This window comes from Sporothrix brasiliensis (genome assembly GCF_000820605.1).
Source record: "Sporothrix brasiliensis 5110 chromosome Unknown Cont21, whole genome shotgun sequence".
NCBI classification, from domain to species: Eukaryota; Fungi; Ascomycota; class Sordariomycetes; order Ophiostomatales; family Ophiostomataceae; genus Sporothrix; species Sporothrix brasiliensis.
This window is the reverse complement of record NW_024467140.1, coordinates 2,984,879-3,005,732: the sequence shown is the minus strand read 5'-3', so window position 1 is coordinate 3,005,732 and position 20,854 is coordinate 2,984,879. Positions and strand designations below refer to the sequence as shown.

Sequence of the window (20,854 nt, the reverse complement as noted above, 5' to 3'; positions counted from 1 at the left end):
AGACACAAACACATATATGTACAACCGATCAAATGCTCCGACCAATGATGGAGCAATGGGTTCTCTTGATTATATACGGCAAAGTTGGATGCACTCGCGGGAACACGGGAGGGATGCAACGTGAGACGGGAGGGGGACGATACTGAATGGCGGAAAATATGGCAAAGGGAATATAAAGAGAGACGGAGAAATGGAGAAATGGAAAGACAAAAGTGTAGAAAGAGCAAATGAAAGAGGATCGACAAACACCTGCACGACGGACGATAGGTGACGGCAAAGCGAACTGTCAAGTCGCCGACAGCACGAAGACTTGACGTTGTCCTGACGTTGTTTTTACAAAGCGTTGCGCATCAATTTTAGGCGCTGTTGGTCCACCGCGCTTTCATGAATTGCCATTATTGCTCCCGAGTTACCATTTGCAGTTGTTATTTCATATCAGTCTGCAAGACATCACAAAAACAGAGGGAAATTCAACGACTGACAAGGCACATTGGTGAGCAGAGGCCGAGAGCAAGGTGAAGTCGACTCCCTACGCACAGACTCGTCAGTCATAAAAAAGGCAAGACATGTCTTTCCAGGATGTGTTCATGCAGGTCAAACAAATGGACAGTTGTGCTTTTGGACTTGCACCGAATAACGATGGCGCAGCTGAACGCACAGATACCGCATGTGGTGTTTCAGCCAACTCTGTTCTCGTCATTGTCTTTTATTTTTTATTTTTTTATTGCATAAAACAGAGTTAGTATAAAGGTTTCTGGTCACACGACATTTCAGCTTTCTTTATTTTGCATTCACCTTTATCTGCTTGTCAGCTCCCAGCCAAGACCTTGTCAACAAGACGCCTCCTCAATTGGGCCACAACGGTTTTGGCTGCGATTTCGGGTTGATGCCGCCGACTGTTCAACTGCCCTGCCATTCCGACATTCCTTCCCCTCTTTTTCTACCCCAAACAAGCGGAAACTATGCCGGTCTGGCCACGCTTCATGGTCTTTGCTTAGCCCACCGAATTGAATACTCCAGCACTGTCCGGGTTGTCACAACTGCATACGAAATAATGAGCACGACGTTGCTGGCGCCGTCCCCGCTGGTGTCGAATCCCCACAAAAGACCTGGGGAAGTCGTCTTCCCCCAGAACTACAGAGCCCTACCCCGGATCAATCCCACACCTGAAGAAGCTTGCCTTTGGACGAAGGCACCGCTAATTTTCCCGGCCGAGAAGGCAGAAACGCTTGCTGTGTAGTGTTCTCTTGTGGAATGAAGAAACTACAGTAAACTTAAAGTCAGGAAAGAAACGTGTCGTATTTGCACATAAAGATATCAAACCGACCACAACCATACGTGAGCCCGCCTCGTTGTCCTTGAGCTCTTTGAACGCCCCCTCTTGCCAAGCATGTCAATATTGACTAGAAGCATGCACGACAGGAGGTTCAGGTAGTCTCTACGGAATGCATCCGCCCAGAAGCACAACCGAGTCTTTATTTCATTGTATTTTTATTGTACTCTTTTGCTGTCGAGCCCGCCCACCCTCCGTACAACTTCATTTGCTTCATTTGCTTGATATTACAATTTAACCTCGTTGACACCAATTCCATAACACTCGTTCGCGTGGCCGCGTTGTCTAGCCTATTCCAGAGAATGGTCGACTGGAAGGGAAGAAAGAGGCGAGAAGGAAGGTGAGGGGAACGGGGGAAGAATAGGCGGTGGGGGCCGGTGATGAGCATCTGGTGTACATACGGCGCACTCACGAGTCACTCTTCCCCGTGTCGGGCACATTCTGAGATCGGCCCACGACCATCCAAGTTGTGTTACTGGTGCAGGACGACTGCCGAAGTGTGGCTAAGGAGGAGTAGGCGAGAAGGGGGGTATGGGGGGCCACATGGGGTAAATAAGCTAAGAGTTGAGAACAGAGAAAATGCGGAGACGGGCAGTTGACGTGTAAGTCAATACTGGGGGAGGTGAACGGAAGACGACAACAATCGGGAGGCAGACAGCAGAAACAGGTCCCTGCTCATAAACAGTCATAGGTGTCTTGTGCATGTAGCTGCAACCTGTATCTGCAACTGTCTCTGATCCTTCTCCCTCTGTCACCCCTACTCTCTTACCCGTTGGAGATTTGCTCAAACTCTCAAACCATGCCGGGCCTCGGAGATCGGCATGGTAAACAGGAAACGAAAGAGAATAAATAAACTAAACGAGCTGGAAGGATTTGACGAAATATCTGCATCAAAGACGCACCAATACTCCGTACAACCGTATCCCCATGCAGTCTTCTCTTCCCACACCGTCCCCTGCCGTTTGTCTCCAGCTTGCCTTCTGTGACCCGTCGTTGCATCCCTTCTTTATATAGCTTGACCGTTCCGAGACCAGGTTCTCCTCTTTAGGTCTTCTTGCTGTCTTGTTTTCCCCCTCCCCCCCTCTCATCGTACTCATCATCCTCATCCTCTGGCCCCTTCATTCTCCTCTCATCGTTCAACTGTCTGCCGCCATGTCTGATCCACAGAGGCACCTCGTGCACAGGTATGTCGCTTTGTCCGCGCTTCGATTGATCGGCTGTTCGCCCCTAACCATCACAGCCATGCCAAGGAAGGCGACATTCCCGGCACCGTCGACCTCCGGGCCGCCGAGGGCGACGACACCGCCTACGGCCAGGCTCTGTATCCCGTGCCCGCCGAAGACCCCAACGACCCGCTGCAGTGGACCAACCTCAAAAAGTCGCTCATCCTGGCCGTCTGCGCCATCTACTCGTTTCTGGGCAACTCCGCCCTGCTCGGCCCCTCTGTCTACATTGGCATCTACGCCAAAGAGTTTGACATACCGCCCGGCATCGCCTCCAACATCATCAGCTACGCCAACCTGGCCTTTGGCTTCGGCTCCCTGATTCTCGTGCCCCTCTACCACAAGATTGGCCGCCGCCCCGTCATGCTCGGCTCCATGGTCGTCTACTGCGCCGGCCTCATTGCCTGCTCGCAGTGCACAACCTACGGCTCGCTCATGGCCTGCCGCGTGCTGCACGGCTTCGGCTCCGGCGTCTGCGAGGCGCTGCCCGTGCAGCTGGTCAATGACATTTTCTTCTTGCACGAGCGCGGCAAGCGTCTCGGCTACTATACCGTGTGCCTGTGCCTCGGCTCGACGGGGCCCATGTTTGCCGGCTTTATGCTGGCCGGCGGCTACTCGTGGCCGCTGTTTTTCTACGTCGAGTTTGCCTTTGCCGTGGCCCTGCTCATTGTCGCCTTTTTTGTCGTCGAGGAGACGACCTACCACCGCGTGCCGCCCGCCGTGTCGCCGACGGCCACGTCGACGAATGTCGCCGTCGACGGCGGCGAGAAGGCGACCGTGCAGCACGACGACAACAGCAGCACGGCGGGGGGCGCGGCGGGCCGGTCCGTGCCGCGCCGCAAGTCACGCCTCGAGCAGCTCAAGTTCTGGGGCGTCTGGGAGCGCGACTCGCCCTTTTTCACCATGATGGTCCGCAGCTTTACCTACTTTTTGGTCCCGCCCGTCTTCTGGGTCGTGTCGACGTACGGCATCTACATTGGCCTCGGCGCCCTGACCTTCAACTACATCTTCCCCCTCAAGATCGTGGCGCCCCCCTACAACTGGTCCGAGACCAGCTCCGGCCTCATCGCGCTGGCATCGCTCATCGGCTTTGTGCTGGCCGTGCCCTTTACGGCCTCCTCCGACCTTCTCGCCGCGCGGCTGACGCGCCGCAACGGCGGCATCCGCGAGTCGGAGATGCGCCTGGGCGCCATGCTGCCGTCGATGCTGCTGGCCCCCACCGGCCTCATCATCTTTGGCTTTGCGGCCGCGCGCGACCTGCACTGGATCGCCTACTTTTTCGGCGTCGGCATCACGCAGTTCTCCGCCTACTTTTACTTTACCTTTGCGCTCGCCTACGCCATTGACAGCTACACGTCCAACATTAGCGAGATGCTGATTGCCATGAATCTGGGCAAGCAGGCCATTAGTTTCGGCATGGGCTTTGGGCTGCTGGACTGGATCACGGAGCATGGGTACCTGACGATGATTGCCGGCGCATTCACCGGCGTGCTGCTGGCCAACAATCTGTCCCTCATCATCTTCATGGTGTTCGGCAAGCGCATCCGGACGTTCATGGCGGGCACTTGGCTGGCGCGGATGCACCGCAGCACCGTGCGGGAGATTGCTACTCATTGAGCGGTGCCTGTGCATGAGGACACCAACGTCTAGCAGATAATGGCAGGAATTTCATGAAGCTTGACGATAGCTGATAGCAATTGACACTATATTGAACGAACTGAAATGTTTCCATATTCTGAAAATAATTGAATACACAAACACACTAATCTACCAACAGGCGCGGAAGATACACCTCACTACCGCGCCGTATGACGGACTCAATCTCACGAGTACTCGACCACCTGGATGAAGCCATTGAACCAGGCCGGGGCCGATGCACGGCTCTCCACGTCAGGGTCCAGCGGCAGCCCCAGCAGCCGCGCGTTGTATACGTACGGTTGACCGCAGGGGCCCGATGTGTCAAAATCAAAGGCCCACGTTGTCTGATTGAGCACACCCAGAAACACGCCGGGCAGCCGCTCGCCCGTGGTGGTGTTGTAGTGGCCGTACGCCTCGACTGGGTAGCCGCGCCAGGGCGCGGCCGCCGTCGCATTCTTGGCCTCCAGTTTGGGATTCGACTCGATAATAAACGCATTGTTCTTGTCCTTGTGCACACCCAGGGCGGGCGGCTTCAGATTCGACGGCGTGGCCGTGTCGTTGCTGTTCGAGGTGCTGAGACGGAGCACCCCGTCAAAGCACCGGAACGTGACGCGCGCAAACAGGCGCGAGCGGAGCAGGCTGAAGGCCAGCCTGGTAAAGTTAAAGTCGCCGAGCGGCTCGCCGCGACCACTGCCGTCGTAGTGCACAGGGATCTCGGTGGCATAGAGTCCATCGACGGCCGGGTCTTCGCTCTGCGCGATGACGAGCTGGAGGTAGCGGCTGGCGTCAACGTGGTCGCCGCCCGCCAACGGAAGTGCAGCCGGGTACTTTTGGCACGTGGTATCGTCGAGGCGCACGGCCGTCACGTTGGGGACGGCCAGGGCCGGACGAAGGAATACGAGGGCGAGAGTGCCCACGAGAGTATGTAAACGAGTCATGATGAAAAGGTGAGGAGATGGACGATGGGAGCGGGAGAGAAGAGGGACGTTACCGAATTAGACGACAAGGTTGGGTAACGATGGATCGGACACGAGAATAACGAGAGACTCGATAGTCTTTATGTATGCGTTTTGTAAGGCATATCTCGCCATCGCTATGACTACATAATTGGCCTCGCCGGATCCTTCATCGGGTCACGATATTGCTGCGTCGCAGTGCAAGCCTGAAACTATCATTCTCATCAGCAACGCCGACAGTCTCAATACGAGCTTGCTTTAAACTGCAGCTGTGCACAAACCAATTGGCGCGGAGAACTGGGCCTGCCTGCCTACAAAAGAGGGTAGACTTTGAAGGATGGACACGGTTGGCCTCGACTGTTGTACTTATCCAAACAACTCTTTGTGGCTGGGATGCGGGATGTTGTCGTAACGTTGAACTTCCTGCTCGTTATATAGCCTGACCAGCACCTGCAAGGAATAAGTGCAGAGATTAAGCGAAATGGAAAGAGAGGCGGAGCAAGTTGCGTGAGTCTTCCAACGCGGCTTGTCCTTGGCAAAATAGGCACTGACGGATACAGAACAAATGTCGTGGATGACAGTAAAAGAGAATAAGAAACACAATCAAAGGGGCTTTGCAAAATTAAATGACACGCCAAAAAAGGTTCACGAAAGGCTGTATTTATTTCAAAAAATCCTGCTGTTCCCCGTCGCTGGCTAGAGAAAAACGGAAGCCCTAAAACTCCGAAAAGAAAATAGAAAGCAAAGGAAAAAGCAAACGAATTGGCCATGGAACCACATTCAGTTTCAATGTCAAAATAGTCCATGGCTGGATATGGCGTGCCTTTAGTGTAGGATTGACGATATGGAACGTCTGCGTCACGCTTCAGAACTTTGCTCTAGAAATCACTGCACAAAGTTAGTTTGGATATGGGCCAAGACACCACTACGAGACAGGGGCTCCGGGAACATACCCTTCTAACGATTGCTGGACCGTCCGCCGCAGCTTGCGGTTGTACAGTTTGCGGTCTTCGGGCGAGCCCCAAAACAACTTGTGTGCTTCGGGGTTCACGAGCGTGCGAGGGTCATATGGTGGGTTCTCCTCTTCCAGCGCCTCGATGATGGCCTCAATGTGCGACCGCACGTCCTCGCGCTTGTTGGGCAACACCACATAGCACGGCGTGCCGTCCCCAGAGATACGGTGATGGAAAATGTTCACTTCGAACCGGGCACGCGGCTGCTCCTGAGGGAACCGCGGGCTCAGCATCAAACGGATGCGGAAGAGACCGCCGTCCAAGTTGGTCATGGGTTTGCCGAAATAGGTAATGATCCAGACAAACGGGTTGTTGTCCTCGAGCTCAATGTTGTGAGGCGTCCCGTCGCGTTTGAACGCCTCGACGGCCTGCTCAAACTGCCGGCGGAGGTTGACCGACACCGTTGCAGTCTGCTCAACGGCCTCTTTGCCCTCGGCGGCCCAACCATTGGTTTCCTCGTCCAGCGCCTCCTTGATGGCGACCAGCCGCTTCTCAAGCTCGCCGTAGCAGAAGCGGCCCTCCATGGTGTTGTTCGCCCCTTCAAAGGGCATCCGTACAAACATCTGTCCCTCTGGCACCTCGGCCTTGGCCTTGCGTACCGACGCAAGGTACGTGTCGTAGTACCAGAGATAACGGCGTTTGCAGAGGTCCTTAAAGGGCTCAAACGGGGCGACGGTCTCTTCGAGACCGTCCATGTCAATGTCCTCGACCATATTGCAACGCTCTGCTTGGCTCAACCGGCCGATGCGGCTGTGGTTTAGTCCCAAGAACTCTTCAAGGCGCATGATGACCGTGACGCGTATGGTCTCGTGGTGGATCTTTTGGACATAGTCGCTCTGGTTCTTCTTGTCCGAAGGGTCGTTGGCTTCTTCGAATCCCGGCTCGTTTTCGTATGGATTGCTCGACATGAGGCTCTGGATCGACAGCAGGATCGACTCGAGGCCCTGTGCTGCCGACCACTCTTCGCCGCGTTCGCCGCGCCATGTTCCGAGAATCGACAGGCAAACTCGGCCGTTGGAGTATATGTTGGGGTTGAACCGGCTGCGGCCTGAATTTGTTGTCAAGGCTGTGACATTGGGCGATTTTCGAGGGTAGTCTATTCGACAGAGAACAGACAGTTCCGTGGTCAGCTATGCGACGCGCACTCTACACCGATGTCGACATGGGATATAATCACCTCTGCTAAACTTGACGGTAAACTATGCGCAGACACGGTTAGCAACCAAAGTCGGGGGTCGTACACAGAGGGGTCCCCAAGGATGGGAATGGGCAAAAGATCGGCCACTGTCTCACCTCGAAGAAGCCAAACTCGTAAGGCGTGTCCGGAGGACCGATAATCATGGTCGTGACATTTCGAACATCGGCATCGCGGCATGCAACGGCGAGTGCTAGTCGGAGAGAATTAGAACCATGTGGCGAGCCAAGACGCGAGAGAACGGGAACACAAGGCGATGCTCACATAAATCAGAGTTTCGTTGGATGTCGCTCAATTCCTAAGTAGGAGGATTCCATTCAGCGCTGGCCAGGCAGAGGCTTGTCCAACAGACAGGATCAAGCCGGGAGAACAACAATGCTCTTCTTCTCGTGACAGGACACAAGACAAACCTTGGAGATACGGATGATCGACTGGTCCGACATGGCGACGGCAGTTCTGCAAGCGATGGCAGAATGCGCGGCGCGTGGCGGTCGGAGTGGCCGCTGTGAAGAGGGCACGAGCGAGGCACGATGTTGCGCGGATCGGGATGTCTTGCAGAAGCACGATGGTCCACAGCCAAGGTCGACGGTTAGAGTGCTCCGACAGTCGGCTTTTGGCTCGAAAAACAAAGCTACGACGAAGGATCAGAGAGAAGGATATCGTCGGTCGAGTTAAGATGGTGGCAGAATTGGTTGGAAAATCGAACGTCGTGAAATAGAGGGGTAACTGTCGTATCTCGGGTCTGAGGGAGCGATGACGCTGGGACGATGGCAAAGCTAGGTGCAGCAATGTGAGAAGGCGAGGAGGAGAAAAAGAGAAAAGGACAACGGAAGACGCTGGATATTTCAATGGGAGAAAAGAGAGACGCAAACGCAGCGGGTCTCGGGAATGACGGTAATCAAGTAAGCGGAAAGAGCGAAGGCAGCGAGAGTGAAGCCTAGTGAAGTGGTGCCGGATCTGATTGCACGGGATGCACGCCCGTTTGCAGAAGGCGCGACCATGCGCTCGTACTGCGGGGTGCTTCCTCACTTGAGGCCAGCCTGCGAGCCTCCGACTGTCGTCCAAGGCGATTCATTCACACTACAGAGCGGCCAATAGTGGGGCAGGTGAGACGCTAACCCTTCCACTGGCGCCTGCCCAAACAGACACAGAGCAACCACAAACAGTCACGGCGCGGCTGTCGATTATCATGGATGGAAGGTGCGAGGTTCAGCCTGGTCTACTACTAGTGAATGGACGATTAAATACGGCTCAGTACTTGTAGACTAATTCGTACATATGCTTGCATTTAGGTGGCTAGAGCGGAATAAGCGACAAGAGAGAGTCAGTCAGCTGATTGGACACTGTATTACAGCAGTACGATACCGAGGATACGTAGTTATCACAGGGTCAGGATAAGTGATGGTGATGCTGGGGAAAGCAGCTGCCGGTCGCACCTTCCACTTGTTGGAAGCTGTAATATGTACGGCGAAATCACGTGCAAGTCCTGGCGTACTTGGCTCAGGTGCAATGTTGCCACGGAGAAGCCTCCGAATGCTCACGACGACCGCGAGTACGGTACGGAGTGCACGGCAACTGGAAACATCGAGAACACCTCCACCCTGTCGGAATTTGTCTGTGAGCTGTTTCGAAAGCAGGGCTTGGTGGAGCTGCTGCAAGGAGCCGCGTGAGACAAGGGGGTGCTGTAACTGTTGCCCCTCGGCTGCTAAACCCGGTTTGTGTAGGTGCTGCCTTCCCTAGCGCATAGCTCACAGCGCTGCGTCGACTGCTAGTGTGTTGTCTTGTGTGAAAACGGGGCATAAGGTGCAGGCGCGATCCTAGCACTTTCCTTTCCTCTGTCGCAGAACAATCCAGGTGGCCCCTTCCCAATTGGCACTGCAGGGCGTGGTCTAACTCGAGAGAAGAAAGTCTTGGCTTTGCTCGTCCTTATTGACAAACTTCATCCCGTCTTTTATATCCGTCTCCAGTTCTTGTCCATCATCACCGTTGCACTTGATCTCGAGCTTCCTCGGCCAACTGCTCCCCATCTGTGGCGTTCACACCAATCGAGAGCCGTCGAGCCCTCCAGATCTCCGCAAGATTAGCGTCACCTGTCGCTAGTGGGAACGCGCTTCTGTTTCTTTTTCCTCTGACGTTTTGCGCGGACTGGTTTCTGTGTTTCTTTTTTTTGTTATTCGCTCGAGCTTCTTTCTTTTGTTATATCTTTGTCGACTGCCTCCGACGACGCCGAGAGGGATAAAGATTATCAACTTCGCCCACCTCTCTTGTCGATTGTCAACACACACCTTTAGCTAGCTTGCATCCTCTATCGCCACCGCGTCTCCCCCTTTTCTCTTCGCTCCTCGGCGCGGCATCGCCATCCCAAGATTCACGTCATGGCCGACATAAGGGGGACAGCGCCGCCGGCAAGAGCCTCGGGCTCGCCGCAGGCATCAAAAATCAGCACGACATCGCTCAACAAAAGGAAGACAAAGACGTCGTCAAGGAGCTTTCTCGGATATGTTTTGAATACGGTTGCTAGGTTCGTGCTGATTGCTGCGTCGCTGATGTTGTGTTTGTTGTTCCGTTTTGAATCTGTCGCCACTCTAACTTCCTCCTCTTAGGATCTTCACGTGGTACTCCATATTCGTCCTCCTTTTCCGGTGTCCGTCGAGTCTCGAGGAATGCGACACCTCGTCACCCTGGCTCTGCAAGCCGTACTTCCAGATCAAGCAGGCCGTCGCACCACACGTCCACAAGCATTACGATGCCTACGCCGCGCCATATGTCCAAGTGGTGAGGCCGTACTACGACACGGTTGACCGCACCGTCATCGCCCCCGCGTGGAAGTACGCTGTGAAGTATGGTGCGCCCCAGGTCGAGCAGGCGCAAGCGTTTGGCCAGGCACAGTGGACGTCGAACATCCAGCCGCAGCTGGCCAAGGCTCAGAATGCCGCGTTCCAGCAATACAACCAGGTGCTGGGTCCGCACGTCGACAAGGCCGCCACGGCCGTTGCACCATACTACGAGATTGGCCGCAACAGCGCGCTCCAGACGCACCACGAAGTGATCCTCCCCGCGTACGAGTTCCTCTCGCCATACGCCCTTCAGGGCTACTCGGCCGCTTCGGCCTTCACGACGGGAACAGTTGTGCCTGTGGCCATCTGGACGTATGGTCAGGCTTCGGAGTTTATCGACTCGACTGTCCTGCCCCAGCTTCGCATTTTCTACGTCAACACGGTCGAGCCCCAGCTGCAGAAGATCGGCCTTAACATCGGCCAGTATACGGAAAAGGTCACATCGCAGCGGACGTAAGTACTTGTCGCCCCTGGCGCGACTCAACCGTTTAGCTTGTATCTAACAGTGGAGCAGCGCGTACACCAGTGGCGCATCCTCCTCGTTCACGAAGCCAGCCCAGCCGACCACCTCGACTACCTCCATCAAGGCGTCTTCGTCCACCACGACTACCTCGACCTCGACAGCCCACACTGAGCAGCCCGAGACCACCTCGATTGCTACGGCTGCGGCCGCCAGCTCGACCGCCTCCGCGGCGCCTGCTCCCGCCGGCATCACGGACGCGGCGAAGCTGAAGCGCCCGGAGCCGATTGTGCAGGACCAGGCGGAGTCGGCGGAGGACGAGGTGCGGCGCCTTGCGCGCGAGACTGTGGCCGAAGATCTGCACGCTTGGCAGGAAAAGTACGCCAAGGCGGCAGACGAGGGCGCGGCGGAGATTGAGAAGAGCGTCGAGGAGATTTCGAAGCGCATGATCCGGCGCAGCGCGCGCACGTCGGGCAAGGCCCTTGTGGACGGGCTGCAGAACACGGTCGTGACGAACTTGGTGCAGCTGCGGCGCGACATTGTCAACATTATCGGCGCGGTAAAGCAGGAGACGACCACGCCGTCCGCGGCCGAGGAGCAGGTGCTCGTGGTGGTGCGGCGTGCCGGCGTCGAGATTAAGGAGAAGGCGCAGGCCGTGCGCTCGTGGCGCGAGGAGTACGGCAAGGAGCTGCAGGACACAATCAGCCGGGCGGCCGAGAACCACTTCCAGATCCTCGGGTCAATTAGGGACTTGGCGCTGCAGCGGATCGGCATGAAGTGGGCGTGGATGGAGGGCATCACGTACAAGGACTGGGCCAAGTACCACCAGCTCAAGGGCCGCTTTGAGGAGTGGGAGAACGACTTGGAGCAGCTGATTGTGACACACCCCGGCCTCGAGGCGGCGACAAGCGCGGGCCAGGCGGTCGAGGACGAGGCGATGGGCGTGGCGGCGTCGGCGGCCAAGGAGCTGGGGCGTCTGCGCCAGGTGGCCGAACTCAAGATTGCCGAGCTCGACGACAGCGACGAGTTTGACGCGGACACGATCAAGGCCAATGTGGCGGCGGCCAAGGCGGCCAAGGAGGCCGAAGAATCCGCAGAAGCCGCACGCCTGGCAAAGGAGGCTGAGGAGGCGGCTGCCGCCGAGGCTGCCGCACAGGCAACTCTGGAGGAGGAGGCGGCGGCCAGATCAGAGGCTCTGGCAGCAGCAGCTGCGACCGCCGAGGTTGTTGGTGCCGAGCCGATCACTGAGGCCACTGAGGCCACCGAGGAGGGACAGGCGGAGGGAAAGGAGGCGGCTGTGCCGCCCAAGATTACAAACGATGACGAAGCGGCCGAGTCCGTCCTGGCTGACGAGGCCGCCGAAGCCGAAGCCGAGGCCGATACGGAAGCAGCCGACGCTGCCACAATTGCGCCTGACGAGGTCCCCATCATTCTGGGCGACGCAAACGGAGTGGTCGACGACTCGCCAACCCAGGAGACGACTGAACTGGCCGATGCCGAGTCTACGGCGGATGCTAAAACAGTGCACCTGCCAGTGGACGAGGTGGACGAGGCTGTTGAGGCCGACGAGGCTGCCACTGCCGAGGAGACGACGGATGCGCTATAGTGGGCACCCTTGGCGACTGTATTGGGTTTGATCTGAACTGGCTGGAGGCTATTATGAAGCCGTTCTGACCGTCACGTTTGCCATGCGAACAAGACTGGATATATTGGCGTTTCTTCCTTTTTCTTGGTGCGACTTGTCACTGCATTTCTTTTGTCCGTGTCTCTGTCGCGCCTGTATCCATACCACTGCACACTGTATCATTAGCATATACGTTTTGATAAAAATGAAGAAAATGTATACATATATAAAGTATGTAAATTATATATACTACAGTAACACGCCAAGCAATAATATGTGTCAAGAATTGGGTTTGTCTATATGATTGTACGTGCCCGGCTGTCGTCCATTGTCCGCCCGCCTGCTACGACAGATGTGCCTCCGGCGCCGGTACGCCGGTACGCCATTACGCCGTGACGTCTTCCCGTCACTCCGGCACGCGCGTCTTCAGCTGCACGCCATGCCAGCCCTTGATCAGGTCGCCCAGCGCGCCATTCACCATCCGCTGCTGCTTCAGCATGTTGGCCCCGCGAAACCGCTCCGAGCAGATCTCAATGCCGTACATGCTGCCGCAGCCGCCCGAGATGTCACGCACACTCAGCTCATGCGGCTCAAAGGCGGCGACCAGCAAGTCCCAGATGTGCGACTCGGCGTCGTCGAGAAAGTCTGGCTTCGGGATGGGAGAGGGCGAGGCGGTTGCGGACGAAGAGGACTCTGTCGGCGTGGCGGCAGCCGCCGAGTGCGCGCGCGCGGTGGACAGAAGTGCCGGCTGGGCGGTACGGCGGACAGTGTGTGTCTCAGAGAGCGAGGGCCGCACAGCTGAGCGCGCAAGAGTCACAAGTCCTCGGCGGGCCACGACGGTGGACGCCGACGAAGACGTCGGCGAGGAGACTGCACGGCGTCCGCTGTTCACCAGCTGCTGCCGGGCGAGGCGGCAGGCAGAGCAGATCATTGTGGGGTGTTTGTAGAGACGAACCGCGTCCGTGGTTGGGCCAATTGGGTAGATGCGCCGGGAAGCTGTGGTCGGTGTTGGATGGGATGAGGTCACTTTGTTGCTGATTTACAATTTGTATGTGAAGCAGCAGACGGTAATACACATACGTAGTTGTGGGGCCTGACCAGAAACTGGCCAATGGCAGCGCACCAAATAGAACCACAGCCGAAGTGTGGAGGATCATTGATACAGAGTCTCAGAGTATAAAAAGTGCAAAAAGAGAAAAGAATACCTCACGTTTATCTTCTATCCTAAACAACAACCTAAACTCTCTCGATCGATTCTGTTCATCATGTCATAATTTCTTCTGTCTATTGTCAATACGAAAATGGGGTACAAAAATAAGGCGAGCACCAAAGACAAGAAACGAAAGAAGAAAATGGTCGATCAAAAAAGTAAGATGTAGATGTAGCCAGGATTAGGAAGAGACAAAACTCCAGATACCCAGGAAAGATACCCCTTGAAGTAGACACCCAAGGCATAAATGCCGGACAAACACACGCGCACAACCCAAAAACTGAACAGCAAAAGCAAAACATCAGCCACCAGGCCCACCACCCATGTTTTAATGGCGCCAGGCTCAAACTCCTATGCAGCATGGTACCACTCCGGCTCGCGTACACGCTCTACACCTCGTCGCCCGCCACGGCCTCGTATGCGGCGCCGTTGTTGTTGCGCTTCCGCCGCGTCGCCTCCATCAGCCGCGGCGACTCGTACATTTCCGTGTAGTTGACGGTCACGCCACCGAGCAGCGCGCTGCCCGTCTCGCGCTGGCCAAACAGGGGCGCCGGATCGCACCAAAAGTCTTTGCAGTTGGTGAGGCAGCCGCGGGAGTAGGGGTTCTTGTTGCGCCGCTTGGTGCCGGGACCGCCCGACGCCGCGCCGCGACCAGTCGCCGTCTCGATGAATGTGTCGACGCCCAGAATCTTGCTCCACTGCTTGAGGAAGCCGCCGTGGCTGTGGCCGTGGCCACCATGGCCGTGGCCGTGCGCACCAGGCCCATGGCCATGCCCGTCGTCGCCAGCGGCCGCGGCGTGGCCCGGGTTGAGGGGGGCGCCCGTCGACGTAAAGGCCGACTGCAGCGCGCTCACGCCGCCGTGGCCGTGGCCGTGCGCGCTGACGCCGTACATGTTCTCGTAGGTGGTCATGGCGCGGGACACCTGGATGAACTGCACAAACAGCAGCATGGACACCCAGGACAGCTGCAGCGAGGCCCAGACGGCCACGAGCAGCGTGAAGGCGTCGGCGTTGATGACGACGCACAGCGACGGCGACAGCAGGTTGCAGCGGTCGTAGCCCGGCACGGCCGCGGCCTCGGCGGCGGCGACGGCCGCCGCGAGCGCGTAGTAGACGATGAAATCAAACACGACGACGCCGACGGTCAGGTTGATGAGATACAAAAAGAAGTGGCGGTGGTTGTTGATGCCGACGCAGTTGTAAATCCAGGGGCAGTGGTGGTCGTGCTTGGCGACGCAGCGCTGGCAGCGGCGGCAGTGCTTGCTGCGCAGCGGCGTGCGGATCATGCAGGGCACGCAGAAGTTGGCCTCGTCAAACTTCCACTGCGAAATGAGGTCGTCGATGACGGCCTTTTGCTCGGCAATGCCGTTGAGCTTGGGCACGAAGCCCGGGTCCGACGTCATGCTCACTGCGTAGTAGTATGTCGTCAGCGCGAGCGCGACGGCAAAGACGAGGTTGAGCAGCCAGTGCGTCGTGACAATGGTGTCGCCCGCCGACTTGAGCGTGGACGTCGCCGTCGTGTGGGCGGCCACGCGCCACGTCGTCGCCGGCAGCACGCGGAACAGCCAGGTCATGGCGACCAAGAACAGGCTGCCCGCAAAGATGCCCGACAGCCAGGGCGTGCGCTGCAGCTGGCGCATGTCCGGCGGCGCCTGCTGCACGACCTGCTGCGCAATCGTCTGCATGCCGTAGCCCACCGCCAGCGAGAGCGGGACGCCCAGGTAGACGGGCAGGTCCGCCAGCAGCGAGACCATGGCCCAGACAATGACAAACGGCCAGAGGTACAAGAACTTGGTGGCAAACCCGCGCTTGTCGGCCACGAGCGCCGCCGCGCCGGGCACGCTCGACAGCAACGCCACCACACTGCCGGCTGCCGGCGCCGTCGGGTTGCCGTCCTCGTCGTACCCGCACTCCCGCAGCGCCTTGTGCCACGCCGCCGCCGTGTTGAGCTCCTGGGCCGTAATGGCCGGCGTCTTGCCCGTCGCCGTCTTGGCGAACCGGTCGGAGCCGTACTCGAGCAGCTTCTGGATGCAGCCCGGCGAGCCCTTGACGAGGGCCCAGTGCAGCGCCGTGAAGCCCTGCTCGTCCTGTGCCGACACGCTCGCGCCCCAGCGCAGGAACAGATCGACACAGGCGGGGAAGCCCTTGTAGGCCGACCACATGAGCCCCGTGTGGCCAAAGCCGTCGAGGACGTCGACAGGGATGCCCTGGTGCAGCAGGAGGACGAGCAGCAGGACGTTGCCGTTGAAGGTGGAGATGTGCAGGGTGTTGTAGCCCTGCGAGTCGGTGATGAGGGGATCGGCGCCGCGTTGGAGGAGCAGGTGGACGGTGTAGTAGTGGCAGCGCTGGGCGGCCCATTGCAGGGGCGTGGCGACGGACTCGCCGCCCTTTTGGTTGATGGGCGCGCCGTTGTCGAGGAGGAACGTGCACATGGCATACTGGTTGTTGATGGCAGCCCACTGGTTGGTTAGCGGTGCGATCTCGAGCGAAGCGAGGACAGAAAGAAAAGAGCGGAGCGAGGACAAAACAAAAACGAGCGCAGTGAGGACAAAAAAACAAGGACATAAAAGCAAGGATAGGCGGGACAAAACATACGTGGAGAGGCGTAATGCCCTCGGCGTCGGTGTAGGTGGCGTCGAGCTCGCCCTCGGCAAAGAGGGCCTGCATCGCCGGGACATCGCCCACGCGCGCGAGGTGCATAATGTCCTTTTGCTCGTCCGCCGCGGCCGCGGCACCGCCGGCCGCCGAGCTTCCGCCGTTGAGAGCACCGAGCTCCATCTCGTTGTTCAGTTTTGGCGTGGCCGCGCTGCCTTTGGCCGGCGGCTGTGCCGGTGCTGATTTGGCGTCGGGCATCGGGGCAGGAGGGCTTTATAGGTGTCGAGGGTGCGGACGACGTCGTCAGGTCCTATCCTAGGCAGCGTGCAGGGTGTCGAGGCCTCGAGAATAGGGGAGCAGCGCAGCAAAGTCGAGATCAAAAGTGACGCTTGATGACGCGGAAATCGAGGAGTGAGAATGCAGAGAAGCGTGGCCTGGGAAAGAAGCGACGACGGGGCTGAATAAAAGGAGATCCAGAATACACAGACCCCTGCTGAACTTTAATTCTAAACGTCTCCTTTCGCGTGGCGTGGCTGCTGGCAGTTGTCACGCTTTTACCTTTGTGCGGAGCGTTCAGACGAATGCTTTTTAATTGTTCAGCCGGTGATCCTTGCCTGCCTCTGCCTGTTACGACGCGCCGCTGAGCCCTCCATTGCTCTTTCCGCTTGGCGCACTTGCTGCGCCTTACCAGTCAGCCGCGCGCCGCTATTCTTCGAAACGGGGCAGGCGGCCCCCTATTTTAGGTTCGTGCTAACGATGCGAGGCAAGAGCGAAGGGTACGCAAAGTTGCCCACTGCAATTTACCTGTCTCCTTTGTACCTTTGTACCTCTGTCTGCTGCTGACAGGTGTCTTTCTGCTTCAGCAAGGAAGCGCCCAGTACTCCGTACCAATGCTGGGCGGGCCACTGATTGGCTGTAAATGTTACAGCGTGGACCCTGGAGTTTAATGGAGTTTCTGTTCCACAGTGTGGCTTCCTGCCTAAGAAGGGCATGACAGGCTGAATTGTTCATATCCGCCGGAAAGCCACAGGGCTTAACAGACCGCTGTAGATTGCTGTAGTGGGGCGCACTTATCACCATCAGGCCATTCACACGCGCAAATCTGTAAAGCTGCAACGTCTAATTCGTAGCCTTAACATTTTCGTCATCAGCACCGATCTCTCCTCTCTGCCTCTCTGCGTGTCTCGCTTTCCTTATCGTACGCCTCTCTACGCCGACGCCAGCCACGCGACACCTCCTCCCTCCGCCATGGACTGGCACAGCACCTCCAAGGACGTCTTGGAGTTCCTCCTGACGCCCTCAACACCCGTCATCGTCATCGGCCTGGCCACCGTCCTCCTCTTCCCCATCTTCCTCCACTGGCTGCTCTCCCGCTCGACCGCCTACATCACGCTGCCCTCGGTCCTCATCGCAGGCCCGCCCGGCGCCGGCAAGACCGCCCTCGTCACGCGCCTCGAGCGCCGCAGCCCCAAGCCTGCCGACACGTATACCTCGCAGACCGCCAACGTTGTCGAGCTGGCCGTCAACGAGGACGGCACCTCGAGCTACACGGACGACCTCGACGCCTCGGGCGCCGTCGCCAAGAAGTTTTTGGCCGTCGACACCCCGGGCCACGGCAAGCTGCGCGGCGCCACGCTGGCGCGCCTGTCCCACGCCGCCTCGTCCACGGCCGCCGCCGAGAAGACCAAGGTCAAGGCCGTCGTCTACATGGTCGACGGCGCCGCGCTCAGCGAGGACGGCGGACTGGCGGCGGCTGCGTCGTACCTGTACGACATTCTCCTGGCCCTCCAGAAGCGCATGAGCAGCACCCCCTCGTCCAAGGCCCCGCCCGGCATCCCCGTGCTGGTCGCGGCCAACAAGGCGGATCTCTTCACGGCGCTGCCTGCCGCGCTGGTCCGGACACAGCTCGAGGCCGAGCTGGGCCGCATCCGGTCGACGCGCAGCAAGGGCCTGCTGAGCAGCAACGTGGGCGCCGACGACGTGGACAGCACGAACGAGGCGGACGAATGGCTGGGCGAGTATGGGTCCAAAACCTTTCAGTTCTCACAGATGCGCGAGTTCGACACCGAGGTGGACGTGATTGCAGGCAACGTGGCAGGTGCTGAGGGTGCAGGCCCGGGCGTCGACAAGTGGTGGACGTGGATTGCCAGCAAGGTATAAGGGGGGGGGGATGGGAGACAGGGACAGTCAAGTTTTATTTGTTGGGAGCATGGGAGCATGGAAGCATGGAAGCATGGGAACATGGAATCGTTTTTACAGTTTTCACAGTACTTGTAACAACACGAATTACGACTGCACAAAAAACACTTAATCTGATAATAGAAAATCAATTGTAGAATTAGCATCCCAGTCAAATTCAAATATAAATCAAAAGCAACGTAAATTGGACGGGGACACAAAGCAAAAACAAAAGCAATACAAACCCCGGCAAATGCACGAGAACCCTTCCCAGAGGAGAATGTGTGAATCTATGCCCTCTATCCCATGTTGAATATGCTCCGTTATGACATTTGACGATCCGCACTGTTTAGCGGGCGTCATCAGTCTCTGATCATCTTATATCCAAGACCTTTGTGCCTCGCGCCTTGTACGGCACGGTCGGCCGCAACACTTGCCAGACATCACCGCTCGACCCGCTTTACTAGTTCTTCAGCTCCTTCATCATCCACGTCAGGAGGTCCACCTTGGTTACCACGGCCACAGGCTTGGCCGTGCGTGCATCTCCGCTTCTCTCCGTCACAATCGCCGCACTGTTCCACTCCAGGAACCGGCTCAGCACCGACAGCGGCGTGTCCATGGTGATCTCCACGAACCCGCGCTTGCCCTTGCGCCGGTCGGCCTTGGTGCCGGACGTGTCGACCAAAATGTCGCGCGGGTCCGTCACCACCTCGTCCAGCCGGCCAAAGTCGAACATGGCCGCGCTGACGGGGCTCGTGGGTGTGATGCGGCCGCGCGACGTGTACGACAGCAGGTTGCCCAGCGTCACCAGACCCGCCAGGCGGTCGCCCTTGGGCGTCAGCACGGGCAGCTGGTCGAAGCCCTTGTCGCGCATCGTCTCAATGGCATCTTTGCACGGGCTGTCGGCCAGCACCGACGTCACGGGCTTGAGCCGCAGCTGGCGCACCGTGTCTGTGCCGTACGGGTTGCTTGGGCGGCGCTTGGACGGCTCGCTGAGCTTCTGCCGCTTCTCCTGGTGCGCCTGGTGCGCCTGCTCGGCCTCGGCCCCGTTCTCCGTGACCGGCAGCAGGTCGTTGGCGGCCAGCCAGTCGTCGTCGGCAAACTTGGACAGGTAGCTGCGGATGCTGTCCGGCAGCACCACCACAACCACGTCCTCGGGGCCCAGCGCCAGGTCCTTGACCGCGCGGACCATGGCCGCCATGGCCGAGCCGGAACTGCCGCCCACCAGCAGCCCCTCCTCGGCGATCAGGCGCCGCGCCAGCTGGAACGACTCGCGGTCCTCCGTCTTGTACCACTTGTCCACGGCCTGGCGGTCCAGCACGTCCGGCACAAAGTCGTAGCCGATGCCCTCCACCTTGTACGGCGTGTTGCTGCCCTCCTCGTTGAGGCTCGCCGGCTCGGCCAGGATGCTGCCGACCGGGTCCGCGCCAATGATCTTGATGTTGGGGTTATGCTTGTGCAGGCCCTTGGCGATGCCCGAGATCGTGCCGCCCGTGCCGGCACCGGCCACGACCGCCGTGATCTTGCCGTTCGTCTGCGCCCAAATCTCCTCGGCCGTGCCGAACTCGTGCGCCCGCGGATTGTCCACGTTGGTGTACTGGTCCAGGATGTGGCTGTTGGGGATTTCCTTTTGCAGGCGCAGCGCCACGCCAATGTGCGACTCGGGGCTGTCCCAGGCGGCCTGTGTGGGGGTCCGAATGATGGTGGCGCCCAGCGCGCGCAGCACCGACACCTTCTCGGCCGACATCTTCTCGGGCAGCGTGATGATGGTCTTGTAGCCCTTGACGGCGCCCACGAGCGCCAGGCCGATGCCCGTGTTGCCGCTCGTCGGCTCAATCAGCGTGTCGCCCGGCTTGATGCGCCCGCTCTTCTCGGCCTCCTCAATCATGCGCAGCGCAATGCGGTCCTTGACACTGCCGCCGGCATTGAACAGCTCGACCTTGGCGTAGACCTGGGCGGTGATGCCGAGCGACTGGGGCACCTTGTTGAGACGCACGAGGGGCGTGCCGTTGATCAGCTCCAGCACCGATGAGGCGGTGCGGGCGTCCGCAGGCGCCGCCGGCTTCGTAGGCAGCGGGGCAGCCATGCTGGGTGTTGCTTCTGAGTGGAGTGGGAGACAAGGGAGGGTAAGGATTGGTTGTGATAATTCGCGTCGAAGATTGTCGATGATTGTCGAGAGAAATGATACACGGGAGAAGGAGAAAAGGGGAAAGAGCGAGGCTACGAGGAAGAAGAAGGAGCGAGAAAATGGGGAGACAGTCACGAAATAGGAAAGAGCCAACCGACGTCAGACTCTGACAAAATCAAAAGTTTGCCGTACGATTGCGCCTTCCCACCGTGGCGGCAAACCCAAAGCTAGGTGACTGCCATGCAGGTGCAACATGCGAGCGGACCCACTCTTTTTCGTTTCCTGGTGGGGGTTGTGGCCAGACCTGGCCGTCGAGAACGCTCGTGGCGCTTTACGGCGACCTTCCAGGCGTGGACTGGCTCCTGGGTCGTGCTTGCCCTGCGGCAACGAAGATTTCTCAGCTTCCTCTCTCAGCAAGGGCGATCCCGAGACTAGCCGGAGCTAAGCGAGACGACAACTAACAC

The 20,854-nt window shown here is 58.3% G+C and overlaps 8 protein-coding genes across 8 annotated transcripts; 3 read left to right on the top strand and 5 right to left on the bottom strand.

Annotated features, from left to right (window-relative positions):
• Nucleotides 1–2,485: 2,485 nt before the first annotated feature.
• Nucleotides 2,486–4,173, top strand: SPBR_04898 (uncharacterized protein; the record flags this gene model as incomplete). The annotated part of the gene is made up of 2 exons (XM_040763175.1): nucleotides 2,486–2,517; nucleotides 2,574–4,173. 2 exons carry the CDS (start codon nucleotides 2,486–2,488, stop codon nucleotides 4,171–4,173), a joined length of 1,632 nt encoding a protein of 543 aa, XP_040615902.1.
• Nucleotides 4,174–4,379: 206 nt separating this feature from the next.
• Nucleotides 4,380–5,132, bottom strand: SPBR_05275 (uncharacterized protein; the record flags this gene model as incomplete). Its single annotated transcript, XM_040763552.1, has 1 exon — nucleotides 4,380–5,132. The coding sequence occupies one exon, from the start codon at nucleotides 5,130–5,132 to the stop codon at nucleotides 4,380–4,382; it is 753 nt and encodes a 250-aa protein (XP_040615901.1).
• A 943-nt stretch (nucleotides 5,133–6,075) lies between these two features.
• Nucleotides 6,076–7,504, bottom strand: SPBR_04985 (ubiquitin-conjugating enzyme E2 Z; the record flags this gene model as incomplete). The annotated part of the gene is made up of 3 exons (XM_040763262.1): nucleotides 6,076–7,211; nucleotides 7,341–7,362; nucleotides 7,457–7,504. 3 exons carry the CDS (start codon nucleotides 7,502–7,504, stop codon nucleotides 6,076–6,078), a joined length of 1,206 nt encoding a protein of 401 aa, XP_040615900.1.
• Nucleotides 7,505–9,733: 2,229 nt separating this feature from the next.
• Nucleotides 9,734–12,261, top strand: SPBR_04694 (uncharacterized protein; the record flags this gene model as incomplete). The annotated part of the gene is made up of 3 exons (XM_040762971.1): nucleotides 9,734–9,879; nucleotides 9,962–10,648; nucleotides 10,710–12,261. 3 exons carry the CDS (start codon nucleotides 9,734–9,736, stop codon nucleotides 12,259–12,261), a joined length of 2,385 nt encoding a protein of 794 aa, XP_040615899.1.
• A 424-nt stretch (nucleotides 12,262–12,685) lies between these two features.
• Nucleotides 12,686–13,210, bottom strand: SPBR_05366 (bola-like protein; the record flags this gene model as incomplete). Its single annotated transcript, XM_040763643.1, has 1 exon — nucleotides 12,686–13,210. The coding sequence occupies one exon, from the start codon at nucleotides 13,208–13,210 to the stop codon at nucleotides 12,686–12,688; it is 525 nt and encodes a 174-aa protein (XP_040615898.1).
• A 668-nt stretch (nucleotides 13,211–13,878) lies between these two features.
• On the bottom strand, nucleotides 13,879–16,342 carry SPBR_04704 (palmitoyltransferase AKR1; the record flags this gene model as incomplete). The annotated part of the gene is made up of 2 exons (XM_040762981.1): nucleotides 13,879–15,948; nucleotides 16,085–16,342. The coding sequence occupies 2 exons, from the start codon at nucleotides 16,340–16,342 to the stop codon at nucleotides 13,879–13,881; spliced, it is 2,328 nt and encodes a 775-aa protein (XP_040615897.1).
• A 990-nt stretch (nucleotides 16,343–17,332) lies between these two features.
• On the top strand, nucleotides 17,333–18,244 carry SPBR_05206 (signal recognition particle receptor subunit beta; the record flags this gene model as incomplete). The annotated part of the gene is made up of 1 exon (XM_040763483.1): nucleotides 17,333–18,244. One exon carries the CDS (start codon nucleotides 17,333–17,335, stop codon nucleotides 18,242–18,244), a length of 912 nt encoding a protein of 303 aa, XP_040615896.1.
• A 481-nt stretch (nucleotides 18,245–18,725) lies between these two features.
• Nucleotides 18,726–20,348, bottom strand: SPBR_04921 (cystathionine beta-synthase; the record flags this gene model as incomplete). The annotated part of the gene is made up of 1 exon (XM_040763198.1): nucleotides 18,726–20,348. One exon carries the CDS (start codon nucleotides 20,346–20,348, stop codon nucleotides 18,726–18,728), a length of 1,623 nt encoding a protein of 540 aa, XP_040615895.1.
• Nucleotides 20,349–20,854: the final 506 nt, after the last annotated feature.